This window comes from Monopterus albus, unplaced genomic scaffold, assembly GCF_001952655.1.
Source record: "Monopterus albus unplaced genomic scaffold, M_albus_1.0 scaffold103.1, whole genome shotgun sequence".
NCBI classification, from domain to species: domain Eukaryota; kingdom Metazoa; phylum Chordata; class Actinopteri; order Synbranchiformes; family Synbranchidae; genus Monopterus; species Monopterus albus.
Genome location: NW_018127983.1, coordinates 3,066,905 through 3,088,771, shown reverse-complemented (window position 1 = coordinate 3,088,771; position 21,867 = coordinate 3,066,905). Strand labels below are relative to the sequence as shown.

Genomic DNA, 21,867 nt, shown 5'->3' with positions numbered 1-21,867 from the left:
GAGAAAAAATGGCCTAGAGACTAGAACGAACTGGCAAGTGACTGAGGAGTGAAACCGGGTAATATAGTGAGCAACCTAATCAAGTGCAGCTGGTGATAAGGGAGTGAGGAACAGGTGAACGTGATTAGTGTTAATGGGTAAGAGACAGTAGGAAAGGTGAGGGAGGCCAGAGCGGCCGAGCAAACCTGACATGATGTGAAACTTTTGAACTTTCATGCCTTTGTACTTTTTAACACAGCCACTGATTGTCAAAATTTATAGATGTGTTTTGAGGTCTAATTTAGATGACAGAACTTAATGCATAAATTAAACTTCCTTCAAAACAGAGAAGTACTCTGGTCCCATGCCCACAAATACAGATTCTGATATTACAAGGAATTATTCCACTGACTCGTGGCAGACATCCTACAGTCTCTCAGTATTGTCAGAGTCTCTTGGCCCTCTTATACAGACAACCTTGCCAGTAATCTGCGACCTGCCCCAGGAGCTGTTGATACAGTTCTACAGAGGAATCATCCAGTCTGTTCTCTGCACCTCCATCACTGTCTGTTTTGGCTCAGCAACCAAACAAGACAATTACAGACTTCAGCGGACAGTGAGGACTGCAGAAAAGGTCATTGGTGTGAACCTGTCCTCCATGAAGGACCTGTACACCTCACGGGCCAAAAGGAGGGCGGAGAGATTCACTGCAGACCCCTCACGCAATCTGTTTGAACTCCTCCCCTCTGGACGGTGTTACAGGTCACTGTGCACCAAGACAACCAGGCACAAGGACAGTTTCTTCCCCCAGGCTGTCACTCTGATGAACACTTAACCAACGACAGTATGACTGGACAATAACCCTCAGTGCAACACCTGTATATATACATTGTACAGATTATACAGACTCGTACAAGTTTCTAGTTTTAAGTACTCTGTTTTTATCCCTTATCCCTATTTATCTCATTTTAACGAACATTCCTTGTTGTCTGCATTGTTTACTGTCTGTTTATACTGCTTATTCTGCATTGTTTGCACTGTTTGTTATTACTGCTTATTTTGTTATATTACACAGCCTTATGCTGGTTTATTGTTTGCACATTGAGAGCCGATGTACCTGAGTCAAATTCCTCATGTGTCCAACACACCTGGCCAATAAAAGTGATTCTTATTCTAATGTTATGTAATTCCTTCAGTGACCTCTAAATAAGTCATAGCCAAGTTTGAAAAAGAAGAAATAGCTATGTATACCAACACAGTATAGACCACTACTCCTGCAGCTGCTGGCAGTCACACTCAAAATTAAAATATATAATATTTATGACAGTCCTTGAACACTAACAAAAGCCATGCTTTCTCTCAGTGATTAATAATATATTACATCCAATAATAAAAGGTAATCAGATGACCGTGGGTTACAGAGTGGCATGTCTGAAATCAGATAAACGGCACCGCTTCACACACATCAGAATCACAGACACTCACTTCTCTTCCATGTTCTCTCTCGCTCTAACTCTGCAACACAAGTATAAACATATTTTTCTTTGCCTTAGCCAAAATATGAGCTCCTGGCTTTATCAACTGATATAAAATTTCCTTACATTTCCTTATACATAAGTGCTTTTGTTAAACTTGTACAAAATATATATTAATACAAAATTCAACAATCTTTTCTTTCCTGCAAGGCGCATTTTGTCTTTCGAGAAGTTACAATTCAAAGGAGACAGACAAACAGCACAAACAGTGCTATCAGAATAGAGGATAAAGTCCCCCCAACCCACACACACACACACATACATACTGAGTTCCTTGCAATACAGTTGCACTATCTTTCATCAGCACTATTGTGTTTCATGCTGAAAACAAAGCTCTGAATTGCCATACTGTCAGTGCTTTAGCCATCAAAATAAGAGGCTTCTCAGCAAGACTGAGCTCCACTTTTAATCACTGTCTCTGATTGATTATGCCCGCCCAAAGGTGCACACTTTGCACTGAAAAAATCACCATGAATATTTGACAAATAGACCTCCTCTCTAAATATATTGCTAAATATATTCCCATTGCTGGAAATTATGTACTGTACATCTAGACCATGTGTGTGCCCACTGGCATGTTCTGTGTACATAGATTGTTTTGCCTTTAGGTGGGAACATGCTTGATTAAAAGGTTAAAAAGGACCTGTAGTGTTTATTTTTGCACCTGGTCTGCTATATGTTCTGTATATTTTAATTGAACTGACTCAGGGAGAAATGAGTTTAACAGGTACCAGGTTTTATACAATAAAACACTCCACTCTTCTTGGATAAAGAAGTGAAGAGAAAACTAACTTAAGAAAATATCTGTTGTTCCCCAAAGAAGACATAGTACAGAGAGGATTTGATATAGTGCAGCAAGTTTGTAGTAACTTTTGTATGATGGCTGTAAAGAAAATCTAAAACAGGCCTTGTTGCACTGCCGGTGGTTCTCTTTCACATATTGTTTAAAGTTACCAAAGTCATAACCTTAAGAAGTCAATACTGCAGTGTTGACAAAGCAGTTGAGCTAAGGATCACAAAGTCTCAGATGCTGTATTATTTATTTCTGCTCAAGCTCAAGTGGAGAATCTTCAAGTTTCCTCTGTCTCAAGAAAAATGAAGCACTGCTGAATAAGCAAATGTTATGCATCGGATAGGTATTTCAAAGTCCTTCCCTTTCCGCTGTAATGTATTTGCATAGGAAGTGCTTGTTATGGAAAACAAACCAACCGAAAGCATGCAGATCATGCACAAGTGCTTCAAAGCACAAGGTCAAAGTACTATGGGAAATGAGTGTCTTGTGCGTAAACTTACTTAGTGATATTCTTTATTCTGCTGCAGGTATCCCTAAATATTTTCTGCACTCTCAAACAACATAAACATGCAAATCCAACAATTTTTTTTTCGTCTTAGTCTTTCTTTCTCTCCAGTGGAATAATTTTGGATTACCAGGAAGCAGGCACACTATCCTCTGGCCTTGCTGCAGCTCTAGTGTTTTATGTGCTACACTTAAAGACAGTCAGTGGTGGAAGAAATACTCAGATCCCTTAAGTAAAAGTAATAATTCAATAGTGTAAAAATACTCTGTTACAAGTAAAAGTCCTGCATTCAGAATGTTACTTATGTAATCATACAGTAAAGTATTAGCATCAAAGTGTTACAAGTAAAAGTATTCATTATGCAGAATGGCACATTTAACATTAATGTTGCATTAATTTGATTTGATTAAGTACTGATACATTATTTTGTTCATTACATTTAATGTTGCAGCTGGTAAATGGGAACTACAGTAGTTTTAACTAGCATATATGCTTATAATCTGAATTACTGCTGGGTAGCTTGTGAATTTGCCACCGGAGATCAATAAAGTCTTATGATAATACTGTAATTTTAGCACTAATCTGGTTCTGAAAACTAATTAGTAACTATAGTTATCAAATAAATGAAGTGGAGTGAAAAGCACAATATTTACCTCTAAAATGTAGTGAAGTCGAAGTATGAAATAGTACAAAATCAAAATACCCAAGTACAATACAAAACCTAGACACTTCCAGTAAGACATTTTCACAAGCATACACAAGACCCTGCTCCTTTCATCACTAACCCAACTTCACTTCACAAACACACACTCACAAGAGGAAAGGGAATGAAACTTTGTGCTCACCCAGGGTTTGATGAATCTCACCCGACATGGGGGTGGGTGGGAGGCTGTTGATATTGAGCGCCCCCATCTGGTGGATCTGTGTGGCAGGGAAAGCCACGCTAGGCGTGAGGTAACCTCCGTGGCTTGCTGCCATGATGGCTGCCTGCTGCTGCATGAGCTAAAGAAGAGGGACATGGAGAGATGGGTGGTGGAAGGGAGAGTTGGATAGGATGTGTGAGAGTGAGAGGGAGAACGAGATGTGAGAGTTGAGAGGAGGACAGATGGTAATGAAAAATATAGTAAGTTGTGAACAAGTCAGACAAAGATGAGAGAAGGGGAGCGAGAGAGGAGAGAGAAACATGGCAGGGCTTGAACAGAGGGAGGGAGGGATGTTGAGGTTGATGGATAGATAGTGCATGGAAAATACAGAGAAAGTAGAATGGAATAAAAGAAAGGGAAGAAAAAAGAAGCCTGTCAACCTATGTTTAGTGAATCTGTCTCTCCTCCCAGCAGGGAGCTTGTCACCAGCTGCAGAAACGATTTAATAGTTGTCCGTTGGGCTCATACAAATCAAGGCATTGACATGTGCACATTATTTCTGTGTTTAGGGAACAGGCAAAGTTTATAGAAGAGCTGCAATGTGTTTTCCTTACTATCGTGAAGCTTCACAATACTCTGTTGGACTGCATAGAACTGCAAGAGAAATCGTCTACTCTCCTGTAATTTTTTTAATTTTTTTGATTTATAATGATTGCTGCTTGTAGCCTGACACTCATTCAGAGTTTCGAATTTTGCTTTGCTTTAGAGCTCAGTTGGAAACCACTAACACTGTCTCTGGGCTACTTTTATTAAAATAGATGGCATTTTACAAACAGAATGCATTTGGGAGTGGAACCACGTTAAATGACAAACAAACACTTTGATCTGTGGTCAAGTACTGTAGACCTCCACTCAGCCTGTTTCAAAATTCTGAGTGATTTAAACAATATTTTTAAAGGGGGGCATAGCTTGCAGCTCAAATTCAAGATCATGCTAGTAACAGAGCATGTTAACTGGAAGATACTGTAACAGGGACAGGTGACTTTCATCCATTATCTACTCAGCATAAAGTGAGAGGTGCAACTATTTTCCATCAAATGCAGCCCACAGTGTTTATTCATATGTATAACACATGCTCACATGCACCGTTGCCCTGCACTGCACTCACACACAAACACACGCATCCACACAACATGCATGAAAAGCAATAGAGACTATATGAGTTTGCACAACTCAGCTTAAATTCTCCCTGTGCAAAGTACATGCTGAATGCCTGATACAGAAGAAAATCCATCACTGTACAATGGCTTTTGCAGCTTGTGAACCAGTGGGTTTATCTAGCAAATCAATAATGTTTTGCAGGTTGTGTAGCTGCCCATCAGGCATGCAGACCTGTGTGGTATAAGAATACGAATATGGATGGACCGACCTCTTACACCCATTTCTGCATCTGTTTAATACTGCATAGCTGCCTGGTGTCTAGGGAGCTGCTGATGGCCTTGGCCTGAGATTCATTCATATAAGCAGAAATCAAACTCCTCTGCCACTGGCACTAATGCTAATGACAATATTGTGAGACAGTGAAGGTATAGAATGCCACTCTCGTTCTATTTGCATGGAGACCCTGCAAGAGAAAAGCCAATTATTTTCCCTCAGTGCCCCTGTCAGGTAACCTGAAAGCGGCTGTCCCAGTGTAAAATGCCCAGCACTGGCATCTCATCCATTAGCCACATGCCTTGCCACTGCTATCTATTAATGCCTTTTGTCATTTGCATAATTTTATCAATGTGACAAATGGGGTTCTTCCATTCCTTTCCACATAAGATGAATTGAGCTGTTAAGGGGGGCATAGCTGCAAAAGACAGCAAGGGAGCACGAAACTAAACAAAAGCATGACATAGAAGCAAACAAAGAGGTCTAGAGGATCTGGGGCTCCCTTGCTCTGGCACTGTTGTGACTGCCCCCTATTAGGATGTGAATAGGGTTGGACTTCAGCATGAAGGCTCTGACTGGGCTGGTATTACAGAATAAATACACTGTCACACCGCTCACTTTTTTTTTTTTTTTTTTTTTGTCTTTTCTCTGGCTCAGGGAGGACTGGAGATTTATGGCTGACTCTAATAAGCTTGCAGCCTATTCACTGTGGGCCTTGTGGCCTTATACAAGCTGCAGGCCTGGGTGGAGTAATAATGGAGTGGGAGTGAGCACTAGTGACTTTAGAATATTAGCCTCTCTCCTAATGCAAGTCTTCGATAATGCAGTCCTTAATGCCATCCGTCAGATTGTCATGGATAACAGCTCTGGCATTCACTGATGTTTCGTTTGAAATTAAAATGCAGCAAATTGGAAACTCAAGCATGTAATTATGTTGGGATGCAGTGGTTATTACAAACTGGCTCTGATAAAAAATAAAATAAAATAAAATGAAGAGCTGAAAGCAGAGCAGTTATGTTGACAGAGATATTAAAGATCATTCCATTTCACTTTTCATATGCACACACTTCTTTCTTCTTTTTTCAAAATTTCAAAGGCATTATAATCAAAAGCCATTCCTATTTCTTTATTTTTGCACTACCCAGCAAATGTCTCCGGTGGAGAATGAGCACGACCAAGTTCATCATCACAGACGCAACCTTTTCCAACCTTTTCTGTTTCCTCTTAAAAAGAAATCAAGAGGGAAGAAAAGGCAGACAGAAAGAAGGGGAACAAAAAAGAAAAAAGCACATGAGATGAAAGGGAGCGAAGAAAGTTGCTCGGGCTCTAGCAGCATTCATTTAGTGTCAGACATCTGCTTTTTTATTGCAACCTGATGGCATTACTCTCCCTTGGTGCCAGCAGGCAATCACCTCTTTATCACATGGCAATTATCTCTGTAGCGCTGCTTTGTGACTCGCTGACTCTCAGCACAGTCACATGTGACCCCTTATAGCCCCACCAGCCGGGGACGAAGGGAGGTGGGGTGTGTGGGGGGGGGGACAAAGCAAGGCAAAGGGGGTGGGAAGCGGGTGGAAAAGGTTGAAAAAAAAATCAGAGAGAGAAGGAGACAGTGGGTCAATGAGGTGAACTAAGAGACTGAAAACAGAAGACTGAAGCTTAAGGGCTTCATTTGCCACCTCCATGCTAGCAGACTGTATTTCCACAACAAGATTTTTTTCATCTCTGATGTACTTAGCTATATATGTACATGTATGTAGACACATGCAGGGGCAGTCAAGGACTAGTCCTCACAAGTATAACACATCTAACACAGGTCACACACATAATTTTGTGTGTATGTGTGCATGCAGTTTACAGTACAGCTGAATGATGCAGTACTCTGTTAACATCATTTCTCATGTGTGCTGTGTTGCAAAAGGCTCTCCTCCAACAGGGGGAGATGTTTCCTAATGTGAGTTTACAGTCATCATCCTCCCTCTCATCCACCCACACACTTGTCACTATTAGCACAAAGTTAAACCATTTTCTCTCCTCTCATTTATCTATCTCACACTCAGTCTAATGCATGTTTTACGGAGGCAAGAGGGTGCTGGAGGTGTCTAAAATTTCTCTCTTGTCCTCTGACACAGGATGTAGTCCTCCACCTAAAGAGACCAAGATAAACTAAAATGGCTGTCTTCACAAAGAGCTTTAGCAGATGAGGGAAGAAAAGTGACTTGAATGAAATACAACAACATATAAATACGATGTTTGTTTCTTGAAGGGGAAATACAAAAGGTAATAAAAGCAGGCAACACTTGCATTCAGCAATTCATGAGAAAGCTATTATCAGTCACCACTAACACTGGAATGAAACATGGAATATCGCTGTCTCCCTCTCCTTTGGCTTGTGCTTTATGAAATCACCTTTTTTTTTTGCAAATAGGATGTCTCCTGTCAAAGCACACTGAGTGTCTGTTTCTATCATAAAAATGGCACATTTCTCATTTTTGGCATATGTTGTCAGTGTTGTACCCCTCCAATTTGTGTTCAGAGCCCCCCTCCTTCTCCTGGTTTGACTAAAATCCAATTTACTAGCTGTCAGCTCAGCTCTATAATCCTATCCACTGCTGTAGTGGAGGGGTTGCTCTTTGAATTTACCATTTACTGTACTCCCTGATTCTAGCTACCTGTATATACATCGTCTCTCCCTACATCTGTATTCTATACTGTGCCATCACCTCTTCTACTGGCTAGTGTATATGGAGAGTAGGTGAACATGTAGTGTGTTTTTTGAGATAAAGTCCTTTTCCTGTCACTACAGGTTTTTCATCTTGGGAGAATATGTGTAGTTTATCTTACTGTAAAGAAGCATTCATCATATCACTTTAGTACACTCCCGGTGGCTACTGGGTAATCAAGACTACACACCATGAGCATGTAGCCAGCACCCATCACTGTAATGTAATCATAACTGCTACTCAAGCTGCACATCCAAACTAGAGATAACTAATATTTTCCTTTATTCCATGTTATTTCCTAGCTAGCAGTCCAAATGAGTATTTAAATTCATTAAATAAGTCTTTAGTGAAACATGAAAGCATGAGTCTCACTGATAATCCATTACTGTGTTTTGTGCACTCATTACTTTATCAAAAGTTGAAGTGAGTTTATCTCCAAGGTTGCTTTGCCTCTTCATTTCTCCACTGATTTGCTTTATTTTGCTGAATTCATTATAGGCAGGTACATGGCATCCACAGTCTCTATGATCTATAATACTAATACAAGGGGAATTTCACCTACACTACCATCATTCATGCTGTATAATCTTTGTGTCGAGAAACCACAAATGTGCAATTTCTCCTTCAGATTTAATGGTAATTGATTCTCTCTAATGCTGAAGGATCCCCCGTGCCCTTGTTACTTTCACTCGGAACTCAATTTCCTAGCATCATCCTGTTCTTTGTCATATTGTACAGTATGTGTGTGTGTGAGAGAGTGAGTGAGGAGACCGAGAGAGAATGGGCATTTGCTGTGCAGCGAGTGTGAGTGTGTATGCTCTTGTGTGCGTCTGTATGAGCCGACACGGGTCTCTGCCACAGTAAATAAGAGTCATGGCCAACCTGAGCGCGGCACAATGGTTCTCCCTGCAGACCACCACTGCCTCCACCACCCCTTAAACATTTGCATTTCTCCACATTTCCTGGGAAAGGGCTGCATTTCATGAATGGTAATGAAGGTGGGAGTTTTACTGGAAAGAGCACAAGAGATGGCCTCGCAATTACTATGGGATGGTCAATTTGCACATTTCACACTGGGTCCCAGAGCTGTGATATGAAAATGAGGGAAATGGATAAGCCCCCAAGCCCTGGCTAACATCAAGAATTAATTCTGGCATTTAGAAAAAATATATAACTTTTACATCCAAATAAGCACAGAGAAAAACGAATGTGTTCCTCCTTCTCTGTGGAAGTTTATGTGTATTTATGCTGTGTGTAATGACAGAGGTCCAGGTTGAAAGCATTCTTAAATTCATTCAGCCTGTTTGTGCAAATGTGTGTGCATGTGTGTGTGTGTGTGTGTGTGTGTCAGCAAGGAAGATGAAAGTTTGTGTGCAGATAAGTTGCCCATTGAATATTCTGAGTCATGTGGCCCCGAAGCGTCATATGGACCCAGAGGGAAGGATGGAGTGTGTGTCTGGGGGGTAGAACAACAATGTGATAGAGGGCAGAGGGGGCACATGGCGAGAGGGGCTGCATAGGCTGCATCTGAACTCATCAAAGTGCCATGCACGGGCAATGCCCTGAGGGGGGTGCATCAGGCAGGGTGGAGGGCCAAGGGAAGCTGATGAAGGGGTTGGAGGTACAAGCTCACTAAATCTGTACGCGTCTACATGCTGAGGGTGGTGCAAGCCTGGATGTAATGGCATGGCAGCACTGCTGAAGAGGAGAAGCAAAGAGTGCTGCTGATGGCAGTGGTGATAGTTTGGTAAGCTAATTTTCACCAGCAACAATGAATGATCAACTAAGTAGAGATCAAAACACAAAAATGTGAAAACAAGAAAGTTGTATAGTTAAAACCACTTTAACATTTTGGTGATTAAATATTTCTGATGTTTATTTGGACCAAATTACATCCAAGTCAAGGTATATCCAGAGTCATATGTAAATTAAAATACACTTATATCCAATGTTAGCAATGCACTAATCAACCCAGTGGGAATTACATTATATTACACACTTGGTACAAGAATTAGCTTTACTGGCCAAGTATGTTCAAACGCACAAGGAATTTGATTTAAGTACAGAGGCTCTCCATGTTCTTTATCTATAAAATCACAGTAAAATCTCCCTACTTACTTTTTTCAATTTGCTTGCTGGAACACACTATGGGCATTCTTCACTGAGCCTGTTACAAATTATTATCAGAAGCACCAAATATTGCTGCACCCCAATTTTTCAATTGAGTGACGTATTTATTAACACCGATAATGTAAATGAGCACAGCTCCACCAGAGTTTGAACGCAAGAACATTTATAAGGAGCTGGTGCCTCCATTCCACAGTATGTGGAGAGGGAGCATAGAAGAAAGTAGTGTCCTGCCAGTCAAATCATCTTTTATTTTGTTTGGTAATTGAGGCATTTGACCTGAAAGCCTGTAAAAATCCCTCACAATCTCCTCTAATGTTCTTAACTCGGAAAAGGTTTCACACAAATAACTGCTGCCAGGTCTACATGATTTACACTCGTTTTCTCCTGACGTTAAATTTCAGTAGCAATGCCCCCTGCAGGAGTGGTGGTAAATCCGGTGCTGTGGGTATTTGTATAAATTTCCATTCTCTCCTTCCTTATTTTGCAGTCCCTGACCAGGAACCCCTTCGACAAAACGTACAAATTCCAGCTGTGGTGCTTTTCTTCTTTTTCTCCAAGACAAAACCCCATTGTTACCTTAGTAAATAGGAACACATGTAATGTCATTGTTTATTGTCAAAAAAGGAGCTGTAAAACCTTAGCACCGTAAATGAAGATGAACTTCGTAACTTCAGGAGCACGGCCACATCTTAACACACACCTTTTTCTGTCACCTGCTTACAAATGCCCCTCACTCCAGCCACCGAGTGCTTTTGTTTCTCCTAAAATTTTACTGTTCTTCCTCTGTCCTCTTCTCTTCTTTTCCATCCTCCTGTCTCTCCTCTTCCCTCATCTTGTTTTCCTACTTCCCATGGAGGATCTGTCACGCCCGAGAGCCACGCTGATTCTCAGGAAGACTTCCCCCAAGATGCCCTAACAGTCACCAAGTAGCATCGGTTTGAGTCACACAAACTCACCTCACCCACATTAACATCAATTAAAGACTGGTCCTGACTAGTGAAATATCCTCCTATGTGTCATAGTTCATCTTTATGTTATTCTGATGGCGTAAGTCTTCTGTTTGAGACAACCCCATGTCTGTCGATGTGTTGCATTTAGGTCAGTCATCTCATTGTCCCTAGATCCAATCCATGGGAAGGATTTGAGTCTACCCAAGTTGGACATTTTCAAGCTCTACAGACATTTGCTTTCAGCATACTGGCTACATCAAATATAGAGTAGCTTCCAGACTCTTGCGTTTCTATGGTTGGTGGAATAAAAGACAAACAATTCATGGATTTTAACTGATATTAACTGATTATTTGGGGAAGCAGAAACAAGTGTGTGAACACTGACATACTATTTGATTTTAGGCTGATGTGAAAAACTTGTTAGCAAATACCAGCATATCTGGTGAAACACAGTTAATGTTGCTGTATATTTCACAGATATGAAGCAATATTGGGATATATTTGGAATTGTGTTTCTGGCCTCCAATCAGTGATGCCAAATATTCATACTGGTTTGCTTCCCTTCAACTCCTGGGGGCAATTTCTGTTGCTTTAGCTGGTAAACATGGAGTGTTTACCAGCTACTTGCCAACCTTGTCTGTCATTTGGTGCTGGGCAGACAGATTACAGTATGAAAACCACTACCTACTGATGATGTAATGAAAATGCCACTGACACAAAACAGTAAAGTTGCAGACTATAAAAAACAAACTAACTAAAAATGAGCTGAAAGATGCTGATCTGCTGATCTCCCTCGACCTGAAGGGAAACGTAGATTGATCTGGAGGTTCATCACCACAGACAACACCTGTTACAGAAGTCTTTTAATACATTATTAATATATAAATTATTACTGCAGCTTTAGTGGTTCATAGGCCAAGACTAGGGTGGCTTATACTGTGTGTGCATTGCATATGTCTTTTCCAACTCACCGCATGTGCGTAAGAGCTGTAAGTGCTGAAGGGAAGAGCAATGGCTGGATTGAAGATGCCAAATTGCCCAACCATCTGCTGCATACGTCTGATGGTACGCTCTTTGTCTGTGTCGGCAAACTTGACCACCAAGCTGGAGGAAGCACCCTGAGAGGGCAGAGGGAACAGATAATCAGACAAAAAGAGAGCACCGACACTTAACCCTGCTTTCTGCAAATGCCAGCAATAAAGTCAATCAGAAGGTCCGCATTTACATTACAATAAGTAAAGCTAATGATAGGCAATAGCTTGTAATCAAACATAAGATCAGAGAATAACTAGCAGAACTTTGATGGTGAGGTATAAACATTACACCATACTGAAACAAAATGTCTGTTTATACTGCTTATTTTGCATTGTTTGCACTGTTTGTTGCTTGTTAATACTGCTTATTTTGCTATATTACACAGCCTTATGCTGGTTTACTGTTTACTTGCTCCTTGCATGGGGATATGTACATTTACATTGAGAGCCGATGTACCAGAGTCAAATTCCTCGTGTGTCCAACACACCTGGCCAATAAAGCAGATTCTGATTCTGAAAATATTAGACATATTTGTAATGTAAAGTGTAAATAAGAGACTTTAATTTGGGATCATGGTTGTTAGACTTGGGGCACTAAAAGTAGGATCCAGTACAGTTGTGAGATACTGACAGAAAAGTTGAGATTGAGCCCTGACATCATTTCTATCTCTTTGCTCCACCCTGGCATGAGGATAAGGACAGTACAATTAGTGCCCCTCTCTCCATCATCTTCACCTCCTTCTTCCACTCTAGAGTGAAGATATGTTACCAAGTCTTTTTTCTTTATTTTTCAAAGACACCAATGTCCTAGAATTAAGGTCTAGAACACCTTGTGTTTATTTAAAAACTATTTACTGATTATAGAGCAATACCCAAGAGTAACTGTGCTGTAACAAAAGCAGAAACATGTACAGTAGATGCTTGCACTTAATATTTATTATTTATTTATAATTATTGAGCAGGTTTGGTGGAATATTTACTGGTTGTGGTAGTCCTATCTGGTAAAAACAGCCAGGACTTTTTTTTTTGTCCCACTCTATCTCTGGAAACAGCTCTCTGTGTAATATGGTTCAACAGCAGCACAAACATCAGCCTCCAAAATGATCATATAGTTGAATCAACACCTCTCTGAAATAGCTTGAACAAAAAGGGAACATTTTAACATTTATGAAGGGAGGATTAATTGTAGGACTGTTGCCTTAGACTGCATTAGCTTTAGCTAAGTGGACCTAATAAACTGCCAAATTACAGTAGTGTATTGCGTAAAGTCACTTGAGGCAAAGTGGCCTTGCTGTGCATGAACACTTTATATTTTTACAATAGCTTTCCTTACTGGTACAGTACAGTGTATATATAAAACCTTGGTGCTCTTCCCTATGGGTGAGGTTAGACAATCTGCACACTGATTTGAAATTAAAGTTACAATTGGCTGAGGTTGCTATTGACCTTGGTGAAAGTGTTCTTCAGAAAAAATATTTCTTTTAGGGCAATTTCTGCTGTTTTGCTCTTTCTACTTCAGCATTCCACTTCTTGTCACTGTGGCAGTGGCCAGCCATCCCTTTATCAACATTACCTCTTTCTGCAGCCCAATAATGAAACCAGCAGGTGTGTCTGCCACACACCCTTCATTAAAATCTTCAAATGATTTAGCACTACAGTTGACCTTTTGCGTGCTCCGCCTCTCCTCCCCCTCTGTGCCCCCAAACTGGCCAATCGATCCACATAAAAGGCCGAAATATTACTCTGATCTGACAGTGGAGAAAGGTTGTTTGTCAGTCATGATAGGAGGCCCCTTGAAATTGATGCAAGATTGCCAATAACAGTGGTGACTGGTGAAGTGTGGGGAGTGAAGGATGGGGATTGGGCTTTTAAAGGGCTGAAGGACTAGGCTATTTCTTGGTTTGTTTGAATCTGGGTGAAACCTGGCAGGCATTGGGCTGAAATGTAGACAAGCATTTATAAATGACAAAATTGCATTATAGTTTTTCTTTCTTTTTCTTTGCATTTTTCCTGAATGAGGCTGAGGATACTGGCTAATAAAGACATCTGCTGATAGCTAGAGATGTTCAAAGACAGGCACTGGACCTTTGGATTGTGGCATATGGATTTTCTTTCTCCCCACTTTTCTCAGTATTCCCCCTAGACCTCTCTTCCAGGCTTTGCTCAGTGGTTGATTCACAGGTTTGAAGGATTGTAGGTGAGTGGCCACTTGGTTAGCTGGCTGTCTGACTATATGGCTGATTGTCTATTTAGGTGAATGATTGACTGATGGGCAGGCTAGTTGGTTAGATTGTTGGCTAACTGGTTGACAGACTAATTATTAGACTGTAAAGCCGCCTGACATCTGTACTCTGGCCAGCTGAGTGAATAATTGTTTTGCTTCTTACTGTATATGCCATACTGGCACACTGGGACAACAGTTTTCCTGGTCATTGAGAACCATGGACTGAGCCATATACATTATTTTACAACAGACAATATAAAAACAAGAGACAGAGCAACATAAACTACAAGCCATATCATTTCTGTTTCTCACTCACACAACAGGACTATGCTTAGTAACTTCAAGGTTAATTTGGGTTTGTCTGTTACACCTGTCCTGCTTTTTACTATTTGCATTGATAACTTTATTGTGAGGTTTAACTTTTGGAGCATCCAGGACTAGGCAGTGCAGGACCAGAATACAGAGGAGGAGATGTGCTAGTACATACTGAATATTTTAACTCCCTCTCACTATGAAGGCCTGCCATCTTTGGTAATGAGAGCTGTGCGTTCCTACTCTGCTTCTCTAAATTCTGGGGAAGGCTGACTTTTATAATCTGAGTTGGAGCTCTGCAGTCAACCAGCTGCCCCACTAGATCTGGAGGGGGCCTGCTTGAATAACATTTACTGTGAATTGACCAGGGTATATAAAAGCTTTGTGCCATTCCCATTCATACTCTTGCATGTATATCTCAATCTCACAAATCTTTTTTCAAAGAGGTCTATACAGTGAGTTTGCCCTCCCACTGCTTCTCCTCAGGACACCTGAATGTCATAGCTTATGGCTAAGCAATTGTTGCCACATTTGTTTATCTCCCAGGTTTTCCCATTTATGCCTTTCAAGTTATCAGTGAGCAGAATCTTCATTACTAAAAAGAGAGAAGGATGAAGTGTGAAGTAAAAGTCTCATTAAATTTTAAAGCTGCCAAGAGTGAGCAGAATCCCCCTGCTGTGAGGCTCCCAGCTGCCTGGAGAGTCACTGTAGGAAGGGGAGTTAAACAAGGAGGATAACAGAGATTCAGAACCACGAGGAAAGCTTCTTTACAGTTCTTCCTCATTGCCAGTGAGAGTTTGTGTGTGCCCAAGCTATACACCTTTATGCGAATACAGGTGATAGTTGCATGTGCAGTTATATATGCCATATTTCTTTGATTTGTACTCTTTGCTAACTTGCAAGGGTGAAGCCAGAAGCAAAGCTGGCCCTGTGTTTTGTATTGGCACACAACTGCACTGGTTTCAAGTGGTGAAAGTCTGAATGGTGTCCCTGTCTATGTGGGTTAGTCATACTGTTTTATGATTCTTTTCAAGTTCTAGAACAAGAACTAAATTTAAGAATATATGAGATCTTTATGATAAATGTGATTTCAGCCTTCTTACAAGAGATGTTATTTTTTCATCACTGACTGCAAAATAAAATCGACCACTTTTGAAAGTACATTGCCACTAAAGCTGTCTGTTTCTCCAAAACATATGGCATCACATTCCATCCACATTGCCTAAAATTGATTGAAAAACTATTTTATACTCAAGACATTACAACTTAGTATTAAAAATTCATTTGACCAGAGTGGTTCACTCAATAATGTGAGTATGTAGCATGTGTTGCTCTTCTGAAAATCATTTGATGTGTTTGAAGTTCAGCATAGCATAGATTGTAATATACTGTATATAATCCATTCAAAAGGTAAAAATCTGACTGCTTTATTCTGTTCAAAGTAGCACACAGCAATGTTTAATGCACTTTCCACGATACTGTGTCATGCTTATTACTGTATTCAAATAAAGCACCCCCCTCACACACACTTTCTTTCAGCTGGTAAACTAATGGACGACTATATGTCACAACTGGGTGCTGGTGGTGGACCCAATATATTCAGACACACACTGGGAGTGGAACACAAAAAGTGTTTATTGAACAAAAGGACAGGTTACTGGGTGCAGGAGAGGTAAAGCAGGTACTGGCTGGGAAAGCATTGCAGAGGAAGAGCAGGTACCGGGAGATGAGACGATATACTGTAGCTGCAGGGTAGCAGATGACTGGAGAGGCACGGAGAGATGAGGAATGAGCTGGCTGGGGTGCAGGAGTGAAGGGGAGTCGCCACACAGGTAAGCTCAAACACTGGCACTCATGGAGAGATATGGAAACAGCTGTCACAGCATTGATCAGGAATGAAAGCGCCAAGGTCTGTTCAGGAAAGACCGTTCAACGATCTGGTGGAGAGTACACAATGAACCAGCGGCAAATTAGCGGAAAAGAAGCGTATATGTAGGAGACTGAACCGGGCGATAACGAACCGCAGGTGGATGCAATGATGGCAGATTACACTGGTTGAGGACGTGATAGGGGAGACTGGGAAATCCGGGGAAAAAACAACAGAAAATCAGGAAGCGTAAGTCCAAACCATGAAACTGTAAGATATTAGGTTATTACAGTGTAAATTGCATGGGCTGGAAAATCCACTGAGAGGGATGACAAATCTTAAACAATAAATCCTAACTAAAAAGTATTGAGTAGCAACACAAAGATTAATCACACTTGTGAAATACTGACATTAAAACTCTACAACTCATTGAATACACAATGACATCATTACTGTAGCTGAAATCAGTCTTTAAAAGGCAGCATTGTTCACCTTTTCTTATTATTTTTAGTATTTAGAGTAAGTCACATACTGATACTGATGGTATACTGGTACATACATTTGACAAGTATTAAATCCTGGCACTTTTAACCTTCTTTGCTCCTCTCTTCAGTCTCCATCATCAAGCTCTCGCTTCTATGCAAACTTTCCCTCATTTGCTTTAATTTGTTCTGCTCTTATCCTTCCTTCATCTTGCTCCTATGTTTCTATCTTAGTCCCTGTCTCAGGGACTAAAATAGAAACTTGGTGTAATTCTGTCCTGGAACTTACTTCCTACAAGGCCCTGCTGAATCTCAGCAATTTGCTTTACAGCTGTTGCGCTTAAATGTTTAATTGAGCCACTCATATCCTGAACGATGGCAGTGTGTGTACACATGTGATAGCTAAAGGAAGATAAGGTATAGTGGCAGTGAGCATGAGAGGGATGTGATGGAGACCCAGCTAAGGTCTTACATGTGACCTGCCAATGCATATGGGAGGCTGTTCAGGCCACAGTTCATACTTTCTCACACAGACACAACTATACTCTTACACACACACACTACTATACCCTCTTACATTCTTATATGCACCATCATAGGTTTACCTCCATACTCTCCTACACAATCTTTTATTCTCTCTAAGACACACAATACTCTCTTATATGCACCATCATAGGCCCACCCTTTCACAGACAGCACCATATATTATTATTATATTATTATATTATCATACACACACACTTCATGCACATATATTATATTATTGCATACCAGTTTATGTAAGAGGGAATAATTGTATATGTAATAAATTATGATAGAATATGTAAATGAGTTTAATAGTATATGTGAAAGAGAATAATAGCAAATGTAAGAGATATTAATGGTCTGTGTGAATGAGAATAGTCATGTGTAAGCAACAGCATGACAGTGAATGTGAGACAGAATGAGAGTGAAATGTAAGACAGAACAGTTGTCTGTGTGCAAGAGTTTGATAGCGTATGTGAGAGAGTTTGATTGAAACAGAACTGACTTTGATTGCAACAGAAATGCAACTGAATTCTCAGTTCCTGATTGGCTTATCTTTGTACAGGAGGGCTTTGGCCTGCCTTTCCAATCATGAGGAGAACATGGCAGACAAGTTGCAACTCATTATTCATGTGTAGCATGGACATTGGGTCATGTTTTTTTTTTTGTTGTTGTTGTTGTATTTACTTGGAGCAATTGGGTATCACGCAAATGGTTGATATGCTTATACAACACTTGTTTAATTGGCAACCAGGACCTCACTTCAGCCACACAATGGAAACAAGGAGATGTCCAGTCAGCTAAGCTCGCTAACAGCTTGCTAACACCCCACACATCCACCTGCTACCAGGTCTCAGGACACACTGTAACTTCTAATATGTCAGAATTCAAAAATAAATCCCTGGATGGCCACGGACAGTTCAGTGGTGTTCTGCAGGATGTGCCTCTATGTGGTGGTGACACACTGAGCTCATGCAAAGGTAAGTTAGCCTTAGCTGAAGTTATGGGCTCAGTATTATCATCAGGACACTTGTCAACACTTGAGAGCATGAATTTAGTTTATCCCACTGAATGTTTCAGTTAGTCACATTTGTCATTAAGTTTGTGAAAACTTCAGCTGCTACAAGGCAGCAAGCTACACCGTACTAATGTATTCATGTTGTGCTGACATATGTGATTGTGCAAAACTGTAGTTTGTGTTGTTTGTTTTTATGACATATTTTGCCTTTTGACTTGTACTTGTGTCTCGCTCTAGGCAGTGGCAGAGAGTGTTTCATAAGAGGCCTCTTCAAACTACTATACAGCAACACAGGATGCATGAGCAGAGAGGAGGAACACCTAGAGAGGAGATGGCAGGTGTTCCTTCATGGACCTGGTGGCCAGCACCACTCTGAGACAGCCTCCACCCTCACCTGTGAGCACACTTGCCCAGCAAGAGCAGCACAGTTCGGCTGACGTAGCACCTGGCCTCCCAGCTCTAAAACTAAAATTCAGTGTTCATGACATGGACACAAGGACAGTGAAATAGAGAAATGCTCAAATTTTGTTCAAACATTTCTGAAGTTTACTCTTGTGATGTGGTTGGCCACTCTGCTGCACTGCTGTGATCAATCAGATTGTGCACTATAATAGTAAAATATTCCTTCTGTATGAAGTCATCCTTGCTACATGTGTAGTGTCGGTGTTTTGTTTGAGAGAATCTATAAAGTTTCTCATTAAGTTAGGCCTCTTTCACTTGGTTTACACTATCAGATGATTAATTTAATAAACAAAGAATATTCCTGGGGTGTACAGAAAAGCTTTGCACTACTTTTTCTTATGGCTAGTATGTACAAGCAGTCCTATTTCTCACAAAGGACATCAATAATAGTGGAGTGTTGAGTATATTTTTATTTTATTTAATAGCATCTATATTACCAGAGGTGAAAGATACATTATGAAACAGTGCAGTCAATATTTGAAACACATTTGTATAAATCATATACAGACCAGTACAAGTCCTGGTGTAAATGCTTTAATAAGGTGCCTTGAGATGATCTACCACCCAGTACTTAGTATGGAGACCTGAGATGGATGTTAAGAACTTATGTCCACTTTTATTTAAAATGTGCTAAACTGATGTAGTTAAATCACACAGAGAAAGATTTATAAGGATAATCACCTTTATTGGCCAAGTATGTTATGCACAAAGAATTTGTCTCCAGTACAGAACCAAAGCAGCCATCTGCAGCACCAACTCAACCGATGGCTCTAACCATCGAGGACAACAGGGGGAGGGTTCAGTGTGCCCTGTCCAAGGACACTTTGACGCATGGATTGCTGGCACTGAGACTCAAACCTTCAACCTTCTGGTTAGGAGACGACTGCGCTACCCACCGCACCACTCTCGCTTATTCTAATGGTCATGTTTCTCCACATTCTTAATCTCAAAAACCAGCAGAGAAACCTAAACGATTATTGTGCCATCTAACTCCTGAATACACTACAAAAACAAGAAGTAATGTCAAAATAAAAGCATGAGAACGGAAACAGGTGGAACAGAATCATTACAGTTATCTCACTAAGGTGTAGCTTGCTGCCTTGTAGCAGCTGAAGTTTTCACAAACTTAATGACAAATGTGACTAACTGAAACATTCAGTGGGATAAACTAAATTCATGCTCTCAAGTGTTGACAAGTGTCCTGATGATAATACTGAGCCCATAACTTCAGCTAAGGCTAACTTACCTTTGCATGAGCTCAGTGTGTCAGCACCACGTAGAGGCACATCCTGCAGAACACCACCGAACTGTCCGTGGCCGTCCAGAGTTTTATTTTTGAATTCTGACACATTAAAAGTTGTGTCCTGAGACCTGGTAGCAGGTGGAAATGTGGGGTGTTAGCGAGCTGTTAGCGAGCTTAGCTGACTGGACGTCTCCTTGTTTCCACTGCATGACTGAAGTGAGGTCCTGGCAAAGGTCAAAGGTCAAAATGTGGTCGTCAATTAAATGAGCGTTGTATAAGCATATTAACCATTTGCACAATACCCAATTACTCTAAGTAAATAAGAAAGTCGCTTTCGGCTTTTCCCGTTTAGGGGTCGCCACAGCGAATCGTCCCACTGACGACTCGCAAGTTGACATTTGGCACGTTTTATCCCGGATGCCCTTCCAGTATCGTTGCGTATCTTAGAGAGAATAATAGATTGTGTAGGAGAGTATGGAAGTAAATAAAGAAAAGCATGACTGTACATGTAAGAGGGTATAGTAGTGTGTGTGTAAGAGTATAGTTGTGTCTGTGTGAGAAAGTATGAATTGTGGCCTAAACAGCCTCTCATAAATGCACTCCTATAACCCACACACATCCAATATCTTGCTATAATCATTCTTAAACTGACTTTATGCTATATTTAGCAAATGGCAGACAATTTTTGTTTGTTGTCTACCACAAAAGTACACAGAAGTCTACTGTATATGTTCAACACATACAGTAAATGCATACATGAACTATATATCTTTGCATGCGCTGTTCACACAGTTCTTACACATTTTCTACTTCCTTCCTGACCTACACACACAATAAATAAAAAATGTCCACTCCCCCTCTACATAAATAACACAAATGAATTCAGCTCAAGTCCTTCAAGATGGAAAATAAGATCAGTCAGGGAGCCTTTGACCCCAGCCCATGGCTGAATGAGCACGTGACTATGAAACAGAGAGAGGAGCAGTATGGAAAGTGCACATAAATGATCTATTCAAAAAGTGCTTTTCTTGGTAGATGTTTATATATGCACACACACACACACATTCACTTGTGCATGTATACAGACACACTCATAAACTCTAAGGAGCCAGTGTTTGTGCTTTGGGGAATTGGCAGGAAATTTAACAAATTGCTGTAGTTAGTCCCAGTGTTCAGCACACTTCAACACCTCAGCTAACAATACTATTTGCTGAGACTTATTCACAGTAATTTATATGACAGCCTTTGTATAGAAGTACATATACACACACACGTATATATACAGTATGCAGGCTGAGTTTGGCTTCATTAGAACTATGGATCATTTCTTAGCTAGTTAAAAAGCAATAGATGCCATTTACAGTACGCTGTATATCTTGTCTTGAAGACACCAATGATATTCCTTTCTTTGTTTTACTTTTTAAGTTAACTAAATGTATCCTAAAGTGTTGTAATTTAAATCTTATTTATTTCTGCATTCATTCAGTCAATCAATCAATGTACCTGTACATTCTTATAGCTGGAGCTTAAGTGCAAAAAGCATGAACTCAAATGGACACATAGGATGTATGGTCCAAGGTTTTTCCAGGATCTTTGGATCACTCTTCTCTGGATAGCACTGTTCTGCTTAGACGTATTGGACCATCAGTGGTCTGCTAATCTCAGTGAGGCAGACACACTGTGCCCTCTCCTCCAGCAGCAACAGGATATGAGATGCTGATCAGATTTCTATAATCAATTTACCAGAGCAGGAGGTGTAAATCCTGTCCATTCACTCAGTCACCCTCT

At 40.5% G+C, this 21,867-nt stretch overlaps 1 protein-coding gene across 4 annotated transcripts in view; it reads right to left on the bottom strand.

Annotated features, from left to right (window-relative positions):
- Positions 1 to 21,867, bottom strand: part of celf5a (cugbp, Elav-like family member 5a) — a 235,533-nt gene that overhangs the window by 21,102 nt on the left and 192,564 nt on the right. For 3 of the 4 annotated variants that reach the window (XM_020609970.1, XM_020609969.1, XM_020609971.1), the window contains exons 6-7: positions 11,884 to 12,030; positions 3,658 to 3,814 (exon numbers count right to left, since the gene is read on the bottom strand). In XM_020609970.1, the coding sequence (XP_020465626.1) occupies positions 3,658 to 3,814; positions 11,884 to 12,030 (304 nt within the window). The remainder of the gene's footprint in view (positions 1 to 3,657; positions 3,815 to 11,883; positions 12,031 to 21,867) is intronic. The other variant, XM_020609972.1, reaches the window with a different exon arrangement.